The 17,802-nt window shown below is 44.8% G+C and overlaps 1 protein-coding gene across 5 annotated transcripts in view; it reads left to right on the forward strand.

The window, feature by feature from the left end:
• Window positions 1-17,802, forward strand: part of ctbp1 (C-terminal binding protein 1) — a 263,134-nt gene that overhangs the window by 107,009 nt on the left and 138,323 nt on the right. For 4 of the 5 annotated variants that reach the window (XM_078223242.1, XM_078223212.1, XM_078223268.1 and 1 more), the window contains exon 2: window positions 6,711-6,769. The exons of the other annotated variant lie outside the window; for it this stretch is intronic. In XM_078223242.1, the coding sequence (XP_078079368.1) occupies window positions 6,718-6,769 (52 nt within the window). In that variant the 5' untranslated portion in view covers window positions 6,711-6,717. The remainder of the gene's footprint in view (window positions 1-6,710; window positions 6,770-17,802) is intronic. 5 annotated transcript variants of the gene reach the window in all.

Raw genomic sequence — 17,802 nt, forward strand, 5'->3', positions numbered from 1 at the left:
ACTTGACTGTAGCCTTTTTTTAAGTTTGAAGAATGAACCATTTATAAAAAACTTCAACCTTGACAGTTATCCAACCTTCACGAGTGTTTACTTCTACTTCATCAATTCGTGACTCGCGCACTGCAGGTTAAAGCCAAAATGTGGTGGTCTCTTGTGTGAATCACACCCTGCCCCCTTTCCCCTGTCGGCAAAAATTGGAAGTTTTGGAAACGGAGGCTGGACTTCCACATCCCGGTCCAGTTCACCTTTTTTAAAGGTCTGTCGGAAAAACCGGCCCTTGTACTTCCAGCTGTACAAGGCTCCTTGAAAGAAACTTTCTCTAATGTGTAGGTAGGCTTACAGCAAGGGATTGCACTGTTGTCAATGCAGATAAGTAGTTACTTCTTACTTGGGGGAACACTGCAATCTCACAGCACAAGTGCATCAATCATTAAAAGTTCTGCCACAGATTAACAAGACAATTTTCAAAAAGAACCAAACCAAACTTCATTTCTAGAACAATATAATAGGCAAGTTTTGCTAAACCTGCATTGAACTTTGGTTAGTCTCTACTGAAGAGTGCCGAATGCAGTTCTGGTCGCCATATTCGGGGAAAAAAGGATATCGAGGCATGGTCGAGGATTGTGGAGAGAAATTTACAAGGATGCAACCATAAATACATGGGTACAAATATCAGGAAAGGATCTACAGGCTCGGTCTCTTGAAAAAAGGCTGAGGGGAGGCTTAATGGACATCTTTAAAATTATGAACGTTTTTGACAGAGCGGATACAGAGAGAATGTTCCTCTGCGTGAGGAAGAGCATGACTAGAGATCGTTAGTATAAAATAGCCACCAAGAAATCCAATAGGGAATTCAGAAGAAACTCCTTTACATGAAGTGTGGTTAGAATCATAGAATCCCGACAGTACAGGAGACAATTTGGCCCATCGAGTCTGTACCGACCACAATACCACCCAAGCCCTATTCCCGTAACCCTCATTTACCCTGCTAATCCCCCTGACACAGGATGGCATGGTGGCACAGTGGTTAGCACTGCTGCCTCACAGCGCCAGGGACCTGATGCACTATCAATTACGACACGAAGACTCCTGTGAGTGAGGGAAACTAATAGGCTTTTATTCACAGAGAACAGGAGCACACCCTTGTACCTGACCTGGTCTAGACTGAGGCAAGGAGGAGGGACCATCACCTTTATACCCCACTCTGGGTGGAAAGGGAGGAGTCTCAGGTGGAAAGGGAGGAGTCTCGGGCCAGGTGCAGCATGGGTGTGTCCAGGTACATACACGTAGTAACAGTGGTTCACCACATTCACCCCTCCTTTAAAAAAGAGTCCGGCGGGGTGGATGGAACCATATGTACAGGAGCAAATATACACAGAAAAGTCACAAGCTGAGGTGGGGTGTCGTCCCTTCACAGGTTCAGCCTGTCGGGCGGCTTGACCAGTCGTTGAGACCGCCGCAGTACCAGGTGGTGCGCGGTGGGTAGTCCAGGAACTGTGGGTTGCAGACGGAGATCGGGGAAAGAGGCCCATTGTACTGTAGCGTGACGCTCTTAGGATGGGTCATGAAATAGAGCCCTAAGAGTACGGGAGCGCAGAGGTGTGGGAGCACCAGGAGCTTAAAATTTGCGTAATCGGTCCCCTGAACCGTAAGAGTCCATAAGACCATAAGACATAGGAGCGGAAGTAAGGCCATTCGGCCCATCGAGTCCACTCCACCATTCAATCATGGTTGATTTCAACTCCATTTACCCCTTTCTCTCCCCATAGCCCTTAATTCCTCGAGAAATCAAGAATTTATCAATTTCTGTCTTGAAGACGCTTAACGTCTCGGCCTCCACAGCCCTCTGTGGCAATGAATTCCACAGACCTACCACTCTCTGGCTGAAGAAATTTCTCCTAATCTCTGTTCTAAAGTGACTCCCTTTTATTCTAAGGCTGTGCCCCCGCGTCCTAGTCTCCCCTGCTAATGACATCCACGGAGCGGGACTTTGAGGCCAAGGAAATGGTTTGTCTGACTGGTCGTACCGAAAGAGCATAGCTGCACACAGTATCGGGGTGGATAAAGCTCTCCGTACTCCCGCTGTCAAACAAGCAATTTCCCGCACGGCCGTTTACCTGTATGTCCATCATGGACCTGGCGAGCTGATGTGGACGAGACTGGTCCAGCTGGATCGCTGCCACCGGGGATCCCGGAGAATCATCGGCCGGCGTCCAAAATGGCGGCTCCCTTGTCTCGCATGTGGCTGACGGCGTCCAAGATGGCGGCCCCCTTGACTCCCACGCGGCCGATGGCGTCCAAAATGGCGGCTCCCCGGGCTCTCACCTGGTCACTGGTGTCCAACATGGCGGCTCCCTTGACTCCCACGCGGCTGATGGCGTTCGGGTTTTCTGTTCCTTCGGGTTGCATGCTGCGCTATTTGGTTTCGAGGCCGACTTCGTCCTGCAGACTTTCGCGTAGTGGCCTTTCTTTCCACACCCTGAGCAGAACGCCTCCCTTGCCGGGCAGCGTTGTCGGGGGTGCTTCGCTAGGCCGCAAAAATAACACTTCGGGGCTGCCGTGGCCGTTGAGTCATTGGTGGGGCGCTGTGTGGCATAAGTCAGAGGCCTTCCTAGGTACTGGGATGATAGTGGCCGTGAGGCCCACCATGTCGTGTGATCGGGCGCGTACGCCTCGAGGTTACGTGATACTACTTTGAGGGATTCCGCGAGTGTTACAGTTTTTGGAAGATCTAGCCCACCTTGTTCTAGCAGGCGCTGTCGAATATAGTTGGATGCGATGCCCGTAACGTAGGTATCGTGGATCAAGTCCTCTGTATACTGCGCAGCGGATACAGCCTTGCAGTTACAGGCCCTGCCGAGCGCACGTAGCTCGCGGAGGAACTGTGCATTTGATTCCCCCGGCCGCTGTTTTCGGGTAGCTAGCGATGCCTGGCATAGACTTCGTTTGTCTGTTGACTGTATTGGCTCTTTAGGAGCGCTAGCGCGTCTGCGTACGTTTCTGCGTCACAGATGGCGCAAACTGCGTCGCTTACCCAGGCGTTGAGCACGTGCAGCTTGTCTGCATCGGACCGGACGGCCGTGGAGGCTCCGAGGAAGGCTTCGAAGCACTTCAGCCAGTGATTAAAGCTGTTGGCGGACCCCGGCGCTTGCGGATCCATGTTTAGAGTATCGGGCTTTAAAAGTTGCTCCATTCCGTTTTTTGTTCTCTGTGAATAAAATTGATGCACTATCAATTACGACACGAAGACTCCTGTGAGTGAGGGAAACTAATAGGCTTTTATTCACAGAGAACAGGAGCACACCCTTGTAGCTGACCTGGTCTAGACTGAGGCAAGGAGGAGGGACCATCACCTTTATACCCCACTCTGGGTGGAAAGGGAGGAGTCTCAGGTGGAAAGGGAGGAGTCTCGGGCCAGGTGCAGCATGGGTGTGTCCAGGCACATACAAGTAGTAACAGTGGTTCACCACAGGACCCGGGTTCAATTCTGGCCTCAGGTCACTGAGTGGAGTTTGCACTTTCTCCCCATGTCTGCATGCATTTCCTCCGGCTGCTCCGGTTTCCTCCCACAGTCCAAAGATGTGCAGGTTAGGTGAATTGGTCATGATAATTTCTCCCTCAGTGTACCCGAACAGGCGCTGGAGTGTGGCGACTAAAGGATATTCACAGTAACTTAATTGCAGTGTTAATGTAAGTCTACTTGTGCCACAAATAAATAATTTTTAAAACTAGGGTCAATTTAGCATGGGCAATCACTGTGCCGCCCTAAATGTAAGGAACTTGTCACCAGTGGGTGTGGTTGAATCATAGTATTTAAGTGAAAACCAGACAAGTATATGAAAGAAAACAGAAGAGATGGTTAGTATTTAGATGAAAAAAGATGGCAAGATACTTGAGTTGAGCATGGACTGGCTAGGCAGAAATGATGTGTTGATGTCCAAGAAAGCTGACATGGACCATGTAATGAAGGTTTTTATTTAATATGTCTCCCACATCTAGGTGTTAAACTCAGTCTCATTCTAGCACAAAACTAGTTGCAAATTCCATGTTTTTGACTCGAATGGAAGAAAGCAATGTGTATGTACACACCGTAAGAAGTCTCACAACACCAGGTTAAAGTCCAACAGGTTTATTTGGTAGCAAATACCATAAGCTTTCGGAGTGCTGCCCCTTCGTCAGATGGAGTGGAAATGTGCTCTCAAACAGTGCACAGAGACACAACCAGCACATTTCCACTCCATCTGACGAAGGAGCAGCGCTCCGAAAGCTTATGGTATTTGCTACCAAATAAACCTGTTGGACTTTAACCTGGTGTTGTGAGACTTCTTACTGTGTTCACCCCAGTCCAACGCCGGCATCTCCACATCATATGTACACACCCACATGTTTCACTATCATGGCATTGTATAGAGAACAGCCAGTCTGAGTGTTGTCTTCAGGTGAAAAGAGCAGACGCTAATAACCCAGTCTCCGTTTTAAGCACGTGCTTTCTTATCTCTATTTGTTATATTGTCCACATTTTACAGTGACTCGTATTAACTTGTCACAATGTCATTATGCCCTCCTGCCAGTAACAGGAAGTGCCCGTAAAGGTAAGGGCCCAGTAATGGATGGAAAAAAATAATGGCAAGTTCTTGGCGGCTGCCTCTATTTGTGCGTTTAATGCGGTGGGGGGGGTTGCGGGGGAAAGGCTTGTCGTGAGAAAGCAAATATATTGTGACTTAGGAATAGTCACAGATTGCTGAATGAACTGTGCTGCTCTGCTGTTTGCCTTGCACATGAGAACTCGCTAACAACTTCCCTCTGAGTGTTCAGAAATTGTTGGATTTTGTGCGTCTGTATGAATGAATCCTGCTGCATTTGTTTAGAGCTGGTATTTTTTTGACACGAGGACAATGAATGGGGTGATTTGTGGCCCTGACATGAAAGTTAACCTTGGTGGCACAGAGAGAACAATTGAAACTATGGAAACTGCCGCAGCTAGTACTTTTAAATTAAAAAACTTTTCCCTTCTCTCGTCTTCCTCTCTCTCATTTTCCCCCTCACACTCTCTCTCTGCTCCTCCTTACCCTCCATTTTCTCCTCTTTTCTTCGTGTGTGATTTGACTCTAATTCACTCCATTTCTTTCTCTGTCACTCACTTTTCTTTATCGATTCTTCATCTTAATTGGGTCATAAAATCTACCTCAGCCAATGTTGGGGAGGTCCTCGATGCTCCAGTGACCCTGATATCAAGTCAGATTGTCATTTAAAAATAAAGTAACCTGGAGGGTGAGGGGTTAAAATACTCGCAGCAAACTCGGTCATCTGGTACTTGCGAGTTACAGGTTGATGAGTGTGCAGTTGAAGAATGCCAGATTACTTTCTGAATCAGAAGTTGTCCATTCATTTAATGTTAAGATGAGATTGATTGTTTGGTCCTTGCTTGAAGATTTATATCCTCAAATGAACAACTTTTTTTTAAAGCCAACGATGCAATCTTGACATTTTAGGTGAAATCCACTCCAGGGGTTTTGTTTGTGGAGTTTGACTTGTTTCCAATCCTCCTTGCTCTAGATGTTGCTTCAATATGTCAAGGCAGATTTACTTTCAAAATAATATTTCACTGATATTATTGGAGCAGCAGTTCAGTGCATAGACCAAACGGAACTGTAGGCTTTAGACAGATATATTTGTAGCCAACATAATTTGTGCTACTTGCTAAAGTTGTTCATATGGAAAATGGCACAGAACCAAACAGCTATTCCTTTCTTATTGCCAGAGCAAATGTGCATATGTATATACATCTCATGAGTTCTATAAATTGATTGTATATTTTATTCAATTTCCTACCAATTTACAGCAACATTGTTTTTGTCCAATTGATACTTTTTCAAAGGAAGATTCCGTAATTTGACCAAACCATAATCTGCTTTCGCATTGGAAGTTAACTAGCACAAATTTGAACTGGGGAATTAATGAAATCAAAACTTGCAAAGACTTCTACAATTTTCTTATTTTAACAGTGATATAAGTGGCAAGCATCATGGTGTTGGGTAAGGACCGAATGCACACCGGTTTTGGCCATCAAGTGTGAGCAGTCATATTCAATATTGCACCTAAGAGTGGACCGGAGCTCTTAAAATAACTTCTCTCTGAGCATGTGGTCATTACCATTGAGCCTGCCAACTTTCCAACTGGCAGGCAAGGATCCCATTTAGTATTTATTTACATTTTTATATTGAAGGAATGGGAAGATATGGCCTATTTCATCTCCTTGTGTTGTTGGGTGTGACTAATCATCCGTGGGCCTCCGTGAAATAAGGATAGCGAAGCTCTGGAAAAAGTTGTGAAAATATGTTCAAACATTCATCTAATGCCACCCAATTGTGCCTCCAGAAAGAATGTTATCAGCAGAATCCATTGGCTCATTTCGATCCCTATCAACAGTAGATTGAATTGTTAATTGTTATTGATAATTATAATTAGACAATTAACAGCCACTATGAATCGGAATATTCACATTTTACTGTACTCTTACCCTCTCCGGACCATTGTACTCCAGTTCAGTATTAAGTCACTGCTTGCTGAGAAATGATATTAATCAGGCGCGTACTCATTCTGTTCTAAAGTTGATTTAAATGCACAATGTGGGTTTAGCATATTTTTGTTTTGCTGACTGTGAACATAGCTGTTGTTAGCAATTGTTTTTATTCTTGCTTTGAAATTAGAGTGAAGATGATGGATATGCATCGGGAAACAAAGTGGAGCAGCGGCCTGGAGAGTTTAAGTATGTTACATGAGCGAACGCCTCTCTCTCTCTCTCTCTCTCTCTCTCTTTTACTTCATGTGAAAGCTACTGTGGTGTCTTTTGATCTCTTCGATTGCATATTAGTGAAAATCAATGTTGGATGAACTCTTAAGATGTTGAATTTTTGTGGGTATTTTTTTTGTTGCTGGCTTGTGGGTGTAACCAGATCTGGAAAGCATCCGGAATTTAAATTCAGAATGACTTTATTCACTGTTGCTGCCAAGTGGTTAAAATTCAAATCTGATAAAATAAATGAATAATGAAACATCTGTCCTGAAGGCAATTGGAACTATACTGGATCCTTCACTCTGTCTTTGTACCGAGATTAATTAGTTGTACGGGTAGTTCTTTTAAAGGCATGAAATACTTTTGAGCATCAGTTTTTGTATTTATTCTAAGCAGTTCATTTTCCAAGTTGATTGCTTTAATTGTCTATTATATTATTAGTTTTAACAATGAAAATAGAATAAATATGAAGAATGTTGCACTGTTAAAAATGGTATTGAATTCATAGCGGTCAGCAAAAGAGTCTTTGGGGCAGACAGAGGCCCGAGTTCTCCAGTGTTGTCGCCACCTCTGCCACCGAGAATGGAGAATTTGTCGCTCAGTCCAATCTCCATTCGCAGCAGCGGGACTGGAGAATCCCAGCCGCGGGCGAGGTTGGAAATCCTGGCCAGGACTTCAATTGCTTTCATCCTCTCGTCCTGATTTTAATAAAACTTCTCTGTGGTTAACTTGCTTCATATTTCATAGTATCATGTGAATACATTTACCAAATAAGATATATTTGACATGGGACTTGATGAAACAAGCTTCTAAATGATGATACGATGCTCAGATGAAGGGTACGGCAATAATCTATTTTAGTGTCCAACAACACTCCAAAAAAAATAGGATCGAGAAGTGAATCATGGAATGAAGACAACAAATGCTGGAAATATTTAACACTATTGCAGGACAAGCCACAAAAGCATCTAATTTTGCAGTACCGTGTGATTTTGTTATTGTTCAATTTTAGAATGAATTTATTAATAGTTTTCGGACTGCAAGGTGTACCGTGATATTCGCCAAGGCTTGGTGGCAGGATTACCGTTTTTCTTAAATGTATATTTAATGACTTAGATTTGGGTGTACTGAACACAATTTCAAAGTTTGCAGATGACACTGAAGTATTGTGAACTGTGAGGAGCATAGTGATCAACTTCAAGAGGATATGGGCTGTTGAAATGGACCAAAGAATGTAATATTAAATTTAATGCAGAGAAGTGTAAAGTGATTTGGCAGGAGAACAAGGGAAGGCGATTTAAAAACTAAAGGGTACAAATCTAAAGGGGGTTCAGGAACAGGGAGATCTAAGTTGTAGGACAGGATGAGAAAGTGGGTTTCAAAAAAGCATATGATTTCCTGGGTTTTATAAATGGAGGCATAGAGAACAAAATCAAACAAGTTATGATGAGCCTTTATAAAACACTGGCCAGAACTTTCTGGCTGTTCACACCAGCAAGGTCTTCTGGTCCAGCCAACTGCACACCCCCGCCGTGGGTTTCTAGGTAGTGTGGGGCTGAAGTTGATGGGAAATCCCATTGACAGCGGCAGGACCAGGAGATCCCACTGCTGGCCAATTGTGCGCAACCTCCCTCGGTGAGAAAGACACCGTGGGGAGGCCAGAGTGTGCCGTCCATCCTGCCTCTACTTGAGCGTTGTGTCCAACTCTGGCCACCTCACTTGGGATGTGAAGGCTTTAGAGAGAGTGCAGAAATGATTCATGAGAATGCTTCCATGGATGAGGAACTTCGATTATGTGGATCGATGAGTGAAGCTGGGTCTGTTCTGCTTGGTGAAGGGAAGGTTGAGAGGAGATTTGATGGAGTGCTCAGTATCATGAGGAGTTTAGACAACAGATAGACAGAAACCATTACCATTGGCAGAAGGGTTGAAAACCAGAGCTCACAGATTTAAAAGTGATTTGAAAAAGAATCCAAGACAACATGGTAAACAAATTTCCAGCAGGGAATATACAAACATTTGAATATACGTAAAAACAAGCATACGGATTAGGAACAGAAGTAGGCTCGTCAGCCCCTCTAGCCTGCTCCACCATTTGATAAGATCATGGCTGATCTACTTGTGGGTTCAACTTTACTTCATGCCTACCCACTATAGCTCTATAGCCTTGATGTTCAAGAATTTATCCAACTTGGCCTTAAAAATATTCAAAGATCCAGCCTCTATTGCTCTCCTGTGGAAGAGAATTCACCATGATGACCCTCAGAAAACAAAATTCTCCTCTTTTCCATCTTAAATGGGAACTCCTTATACTTAAACTGTACCCCTTCATTTCTGTCTCTCCGACAAGAAGAAACATTCTCTCAGCTGCCACCTCATCAAGTCCCCTTTGGCTCTTTCAATACAGCCATCTCCTAAACTCCAATGGGCACAGCCCGAACCTGTCCAACCTTACTCATAAACCAATCCCTTCTATCCAGCAATCAGTTGAGTAAACTTGTTCTCAACTGCTAATGTAATTATATCCTCTCAAGTAAGGAGACCAAAACCATATACAGTATTCCAGATGTGGTCTAACCAATGCCCTGAACAACTGTAACAAAATATTCTTCTTTAACATGCAATTCCTCTTGCAATAAATGTCAACATTAGGGGTGGCACAGTGGTTAGCACTGCTGCCTCACAGCGCTAGGGACCCTGGTTCGATTCCCGGCCTGGGTCACTGGCTGTGTGGAGTTTGCACATTCTCCCTGTGTCTGCATGGGTTTCCTCCAGATACTCCGGTTTCCTCTCACAGTCCAAAGATGTGCGGGTTAGGTGGATTGGCCATGCTAAATTGCCCCTTAGTGTCAGGGTAACTAGTTAGGATAAATGCCTAGGGTTATGGGGATAGGGCCTGGGTGGGACTGTGGTCGGTGCAGACTCGATGGGCCAAAGGGCCTCCTTCTGCACTGTAGGATTCTATGAACATTGCAGTTTCTTTCCTAACCACTTGCTGTATCTGCATACTGGCTGTTTATGGCTCATGTATTAAAACATCCAGATCCCTCCATACCATCGACTTTTGAAATCTCTCTTTATTTAAATACTGCTTTTCTATTCAACCTGTCACTTATTGCCACATTATACTCTGTCTGCCAAATTTTTGACACCTCACTTAACCTATCTATATTCTGCTGCAGGCTCCTTGTGTCCTCTTTCTGACCTACTGTCCTACTTATCTTTGTCTCATCAGCAAATTTAGAAACTATGCACTTGTTCCCTTCATCCAAGTAATCAATGTAGATTGTGAACAGTTGAGACTCCAGCACTGATCCCCTGTGGCCACTCCATTAGTTATACTTTGTCAACCTGAAAATGACCCATTTATCCATACTCTTTGCTTCCACTTAGCCAACATGTTATCCCCTAAACCATGAGCTCGTATTTGATGTGGCGCCTTATCAGATGCCTTTTGGAAATCCAAGTCGACCACAGTTTCGGGTTCCCCTTTTATCTACCTTGCCTGTTACATCCTCAATTAGTTAAGTACGATTTCACTTTCATAAAAACATGTTGACTGCATTACAATGTTCGAGGTGTCTTCAGTGGGTTCCAGTATTTTCCTTATGACAGATGGTGGGCTCACTGGCCTGTAATTTTCTGCTTTCTGTTTCCCTCACTTCCTGAATAGAGAAGCTACATTTACTATTTTTATAATCTGATGGGATCTTTCCAGAGTCGAGGGAATTTGGGAAAATTACACCAATATCCCTATCTCCGCAACCACTTCTTTTAAGATTCTAGGATGCAGACCGTCAGGTCCCAGGGGCTTGTCGGTCTTTAGTTCTAATAATTTTCTCATACCCCTTTCCCTGGTGATTGTAATTGTTTTAAATTCTTTCCCTCTCTTTCACCGCTTGATTTACAACGATTTGCGGCATCTTAGTTGTTTCTTCCACAATGAAAACACACAAAATGTCAGTTCTGTAATTTCCTTATTTCCCATTATTAATTTCACATTCTCACTCTCTAGAGGACCAATACTTTAATCACACAATTCCTTTTTGATTCTCGTAGAAACCCCTTCCTATCTGTGTTTTTTATATTTCTGTCATTTTCTCTCTCACTCGGCTTTCTCCCTTTTTTATTCATTCTTCACTGGTTTTTAAATTCTGCCCAATCATCTGACCTACTCACCTTCACAGAATTGAACACCTTTTCTTTCAATTTGATACTGCCTTTAACTTGCTTAGTTAGGCACGGATGGTGCAGCATTCCCTTAAAGTGCTTTATTTCCTCACGACCTTTGCTGAGTGTTATGAAATGCCTTAGATCATAGAATCCCTACAGTGCAGAAAGAGGCCATTCGGCCCAGTGAGTCTGCACCGACCACAATCCCACCCAGGCCCTACCCCAATATCCCTACATATTTACCCACTAATCCCTCTAACCTATGCATCTCAGGACATGAAGGGGTAATTTTTAGCATGGCCAATCAACCTAACCCACACATCTTTGGACTGTGGGAGGAAACCGGAGCACCCGGAGGAAACCCACACAGACACGAGGAGAATGTGCAAACTCCACAAAGACAGTGAACCAAGCCGGGAATCGAACCCGGCTCGAAGGGGATCATAGAATCCCTACAGTGCAGGAGGAGGCCATTTGGCCCATCACGTCTGCACCGACTCTCCAAAAAGAGTCTCTCACCCAGGCCATCTCCCACCCTGGTGCCATAACCCTGTGCATTTACCACACTAATCCCCCTAACCTATACATCTAAGGGGCAATCTAGTGTGGCCAATCCAAATAATCCTCACATCTTTGGACTGTGGGAGGAAACTGGAGCACCCAGATGAAACTCGCGCAGACATGGGGAGAACATGCAAACTCCATACAGTTACCCTAGGTAGGAATTGAATCTGGGTCCCTGGCGCTGTGAGGCAGAAGTGCGAACCATTCGACCACTGTGCCAATCCCTCTTCTTAAATATCTGCCACTACAGCTCTATGCACCTACCCTTTAACTTAATTCCAGTTCACTTGAGCCAATTCTGTCTTTACACCCTTGTAATTGACTTTATTTAAGTTTAAAACACTAGTCTTCCACCCGCTCTTCTCGCCCTCAAACTGATTGCAAAATTCAGTCATGTTCCGATCACTGCTATCTAGATGTCCATTCGCTATGAGATTAAGTAATCCTGCCTCATTGCACTTTAGCAGGTCCAGAATAACGTGCTCTGGTTGGCTTGCAAAACATAGAAAGTAGGAGTAGGCCATTTGGCCCTTCATGCTTGCTCTGCCATTCAGTTTGATCATGGCTGATCTTTTATCCCAACATCATACTCCCATGCTTTTCCCATACGCCTTGACACCTTTTGAGTCTATAAATGTATCAGTTTCCTCCTTAAATATATGCAGTAACTTGGCCTCCACAGCCATCTGTGGTAGAAAATTCCACAGGTTCGCCATCCTCCTGTGTGAAGAAGTTTCTCCTCACCTCAGTCCGAAATGGCCTACCCATGTCCTGAGACTGTAACCCTTGCTCTGAACCAGCATCCCTGCCAGAGGAAACATCATCCCTGCATCCACTCTGTCCAACCCTGTCAGAATTTTATGTTTCAATGGGATCTCCTCTCATTCTACTAAACTGTGAATACAAGCCTGGTTGACTCAATTTCTCTTCACATGACAATCCTGCAATCTCAGGCGTCAGTCTGGTGAACATCGCTGCTCTCCCTCTTTGACAGGTATATTCCTTTTTAGATAAGGGGACCAAAACTGTACACAACACTCCAGGTGTGGCCTCAGCAAGGCCCTACACAGCTGCAGTAAGACATCCTTGTTTCTGGATCTAGCAATGAAAGCTGAAATACCATTTGCCTTCCTAACTGCTTGCTGAACCTGTATGCTTGCTTTCAGTGACTGGCGTACAAGGACACCTAGGTCCGTTTGTACATCAACATTTCCCAATCTGTCACCAATTAAATAATATATGCAGCTCTAAGAAATTTGTCATAGAGTCATCGAGGTTTACAGCATGGAAACAGGCCCTTCAACCCAACTTGTCCATGCCACCCTTTTTATTTTTACTATAAGCTAGTCCTTATTGCCCATGTTTGGCCCATATCCCTCTATATCAATCTTACCCATGTAACTGTCTAAATGCTTTTTAAAAGTAGCCTCTGCTACTACCTCTAGCAGCTTGTTCCAGTCACTCACCAGCCTCTGTGTGAAAAAATTTGCCTGCCCTAGCTTTGGGAAATGATGTTGACTATCTAGCTGATCTATGCCCCTCATTATTTTATAGATCTCGATAAGATCACCCCTAAGCCTCCTACACTCCCAAAACTATCTTTGCCAATCGAATTCATCCAGTCTAGACGCAGATGAAAATCACCCGTCATTATTGCAGTACCTTGCTGACATGCCCCCATTATTTCTTCCTCATATTCCATCCTACAGTGTAGTCATTGTTCAGGGACCTGTCTCCCACAAAGTGACTTTTTCGCTATTCTTATCTCTACCCAGATCAATTCTACATCATGATCTTCAAAATAAAGGTTATCTCTCACTGTAGTACTAATGTCATCCTTAATTAGTAGAGGTACGTCACCACCTTTTTGTCGCTTGCTGTCCTTGCAAAACATCAAGTACGTTTTATTATTCAGGTCAGAGCCCCCTCTCACTTTGCAGCCATGTCTCTGTCGTGGTGATCATGTCGTAAATATTTACTTCTACTTGAGCTGTCAATTTATCTTTAATCTGTTTTGTTGTATAAAAACATAGAAAATAGGAGCAGGAGTAGGCCATTCAGCCCCTCAAGCCTGCTCTGCCATTCATTATGATCATGGCTGATCATCCAACTCTGTAACCTGTTTCTGTTTTCGCCCACCCCCCACCCTTTGATCTTGTTAGTCCCAAGAGCTATATCTAACTCCTTCATGAAAACATATAATGTTTTGGCCTCAACTGCTTTCTGTGGTAGAGAATTCCACAGGCTGACCACTCTCTGGGTGAAGAAATCTTTCCTCATCTCAGTTCTAATTGGTTTACCCCTTATCTTTAGATTGTTATCCCTGGTTCCGGACTCCCCCACCATTGGGAACATCCTTCCTGCATCTACACTGTCTAGTCCTGTTAGAATTTTATAGGTTTCTATAAGATCTCCCCTCATTCTTCAAAACTCCAGTGAGTATAATTCTAACTGGCTCAATCTTTCCTCATTCGTCAGTCCCGCCATCCCAGTAATCAGTCTGGTGAACCTTCATTGCACTCCCTCTAGAGCATGAACATCCTTCCTCAGATAAGGAGACCAAAACTGCACACAGTATTCCAGGTGTGGTCTCACCAAGGCTCTGTGCAAATGCAGCAAGACATACCTGTTCCTGTACTTGAATCCTCTTGCTATGAATGCTCACGTGCCATTTGCTTTCTTGACTGCCTGCTGCACCTGTAAGCTTCTGCCTGCGGGTTTCAAATGCTACGTGCATTCGGACGTCTTTGTCTTCAATTCTGTTCCCACACCCCACCCTACACCCTCTGCTATGTGACCGCTAGAACATGGCGTGATTGGGATCAGAAATGCATCGCCTGCGAGGGTGATGGAGGCAGATTCGATTGTGGCTTTCAACAGGGAATTAGATCACGACCCAAAGAGAGAGAAGTTTTCAGGGCTGTAGAGAAAGGGTGCGTAAGTGAGATGAACTGAGCAGCCTTTGCAGGGGGCCAGCTTGGACACAACAGATTGAATGGCTTCTTTCTGTAAATCATAGAACCCTTACAGTTCCAAAGGAGGCCATTTGGCCCATTGAATCTGTACCAACTAGTCTGTACTGCAACCATTCTGAGATTCTGTAGGTTGTTATGAGTTTAGGACTCATGGGATTGGGGTGATATTTTAGCGGGATGGTTCATGGACAGAAAATAAATAAATGTGTCATTTTCAACATGTCAGGCTCTGACGAGTAAAGGATCATGCTTGGTCCTGAGCTACTAACAATCCATGTCAATGCCTTGTGTGACAGGACCAAGTCTACAATATCCATGTTTGCAGGTGATATTAAGCAGTGACGAGGAGGAGTAAAGAGGATGCAAAGGGAAATAGACAGGTTAAGTGGGCAGTAGGTTGGCAGATTGAATATAGTGGGAAATTATCCACTTTGGAAGGAAGAATGGAAGAGCAGACGTTCTTGAAAAGATGATGGGCTATTGAATGTAGAGGGATTTGGGTCGTCTTGATTATGAATCGCAGAAAGTTAACATGGAGGTACAGCGAGCAATATTTTTTTTCTCATCCCCACACCCTCTGAGCTCTCTTCTCTGATTTAACCCTTTTGTTCTTCTACCCTCTCCTTCCCCACCTTTTCTGTCCCACCATTGGCAGTCCTGCCTTGAGGTGTGTAGCCCCCAAACTCTGCAGTTCTATCTGCAACCACATTCACCAGTCCACCAGCCCCCCCCCCCCCCCCCCCTCCGGGCTGAAGTTGTATGCTGCCCCCACAGAGGGGTAGCTTCCTTGTCCATGGGCCAATTTTAGCCCTGAAGGGCCGCCTCCTGCCACCACGGAGAGTTTCCTGCGGCAGAGGTAGCCAGTGCCAAGTGTCCACGTCCCTGTAAAAGTTGGTTTGCCTTGTGGACAGGCCGGGCGAGACTGGGAGTGAGGTGACCTTCTGTTGGGGAAACCTATGCCCATCGGTGCTTCCCCTCACTCCCCACCAGCCGGTCAATTCTGGCTCCTCCATTTCCTTGCTGGTGCCAGCCAGCCTGGCATCAACAAGGCCCCAGACTTGGTTTTGTTTGGGCTCCATGGCTCCTCTTCAGGGGACTGCAGGCAGCCCCAGAAGTGGTCACTGCTCCCAGTGGAGCTGCTGAGGCAAGACAGATGTCAGCTTTTTGATTGGTCTCTGCCTGCGCTCCCCATCACCAGTAAAATACAGTGTCTCTCACTTCGCTTTACCATCTGTTTGGATGTTTATGCTTCTCTGAGGGGTTCTGAGCCTATTACTTGTAATGATTCAGAGGAGCTACATAAATGATTTCTAATCATCTCATTGTCTCACACGATAGCGGTGTAAACCACTGTAAAATTCACAACCTTTTGTCTGACCGACGGATCTATCTGAAGAATGTGCTGCACTGCAGTTTTGACCTCACTAATGAATGCAGCTGAAAACCGGTATGGTGTTCAACTTTATAGCCAACAATGCAACCACCCGTGCCAAGCTGACAGCGCAATGCAGGAGAATCCGTCAAGGGAGGGTGCATTGGGTGGAAGTTGCAGAACAGCTTTAACATAGAAACGTAGAAGCCAGAAGAAGGAATAGGCCATTCGGCCCTTCGAGCCTTCTCTGCCATTCATTTTGATCATGGCTGATCATCAAATTCCATATCCTGATTTTACCCCCCCTCTCTCCCCATATCCCTTGATCCCTATAGCTATATCTAATTTTTTCTTGAAATCAGACAACGTTTTGGCCTCCACTACTTTCTGTGGCAGTGAATTCCACACATTCACCACCCTCTGGGTGAAGAAATTTCTCCTCACCTCAGTTCTAAAAGGTTTAACCTCATCCTCAAACTATGACCCCTAGTTCTGGACTCCCCCACCATTGGGAACATTCTTTCTGAATCTACTCTGTCTGACCCTGTTAGAATTTTATAAATTTCTATGAGATCCCCTCTCATTCTGCAAATCCCTCCCCTGTTTTGCCAAGTCAATAATCCTGGCCACTTCAGCATTCACATTGGGGAACCTGTGCAATCATTCACAGCCTCAGGCCAAACCCTTTTTCCAGTGGGCGTCTATTGTTGAAGCTCCAACTTCATCCCATGAGTCTTTAATTATGCCAAGTGCTCAGAGGATGTTGAATTGCTTCCAGCAATCGGGGACTGCGGTTGAAGGGTCTGCCTGCAAAAGATGGAGTGGCTGAAACTTTTTGTCAGGTGTAGTAAGCCTTGAACGATGCATTAACTCCCTGGTCTATGGGCTGGATAGGCAAGGTCACATTTCGGGGGAAAAAAACAAAATGTCAACATCTGGATGGCTCTCTGCAAGTGAAAGTGGATGCCCAAGTGCATTAACAAGAGTAGTAGGACCTTGAACGGGAGGTTCTTTTCCTTCCAATAAATCCTGACCTCCAGCAGAAAGCAATTGGCAAACCGGTCTTTAAATACTCCAACAATAACCCAGGCGTTGCTATTAGCATATCAAAAGACTGGCAGATGACATTTTTTCCTTTAAAAGCTTGAGGGTTTCTGACCTTTGAACCAGCATTGGTTTACATTTCAAGCCCACCACATTGGCATGTACTAGCACTGTCAGCCTATCCTTTTAAAACCAAGAGCTGTCCTCTCTTGGATTATGTAGGCCCTATTTGGCATTTTCTTCCAGAACCGGACCGTTCTGTCTGTGTTGAAGACCTGTCCTGCCCGGTTGCCCCTCTCCTCGCCTTGGGGAAACTGCTCCAGCGACATGGTCAGTTGAAGCAATCTCCCCACCTCCCCCACCAACTTTACACAACGCAGCCCGAAACGCTTCTTAAAGCGATCGAACCATTGTGTGCTGGCTGAAGTCAAAGAGGAGACATCTTCCGCACCACCTTCATTGTCACCAGTGACACAAGCACTATCCTCTTTACGACTCGTGCTGGTACAATTCAGGTGCCTTATTTTGAGTGATTGGACCATTAACTGGGGTCATCCTTTGACAATGGTGCTCTCTTCACACTTTCTGTAACTTCTCCAACTTACAACGGTTAAGTTGGCAGTACGACTACCAGAAACACTAAAACTGGTTCTTATTCCTCCTTCAGACTGCCTGATGTAACTGATTGTGGATTTATTGTGAGTATTCCATGGCCAACATAGAGTCATAGAGGTTTACAGTATGGAAACAGGCCATTTGGCCCAACTTGTCCACACCGCTCTTTCTTTTTTTTTACCCCTAAGCTAATCACAGTTGCCCGCATTTGGCCTATATCCCTCTATACCCATCGTACCCATGTAACTATCTAAATGCTTTTT

The sequence above is a fragment of the Mustelus asterias genome, chromosome 1 (assembly GCF_964213995.1).
Source record: "Mustelus asterias chromosome 1, sMusAst1.hap1.1, whole genome shotgun sequence".
NCBI classification, from domain to species: Eukaryota; Metazoa; Chordata; class Chondrichthyes; order Carcharhiniformes; family Triakidae; genus Mustelus; species Mustelus asterias.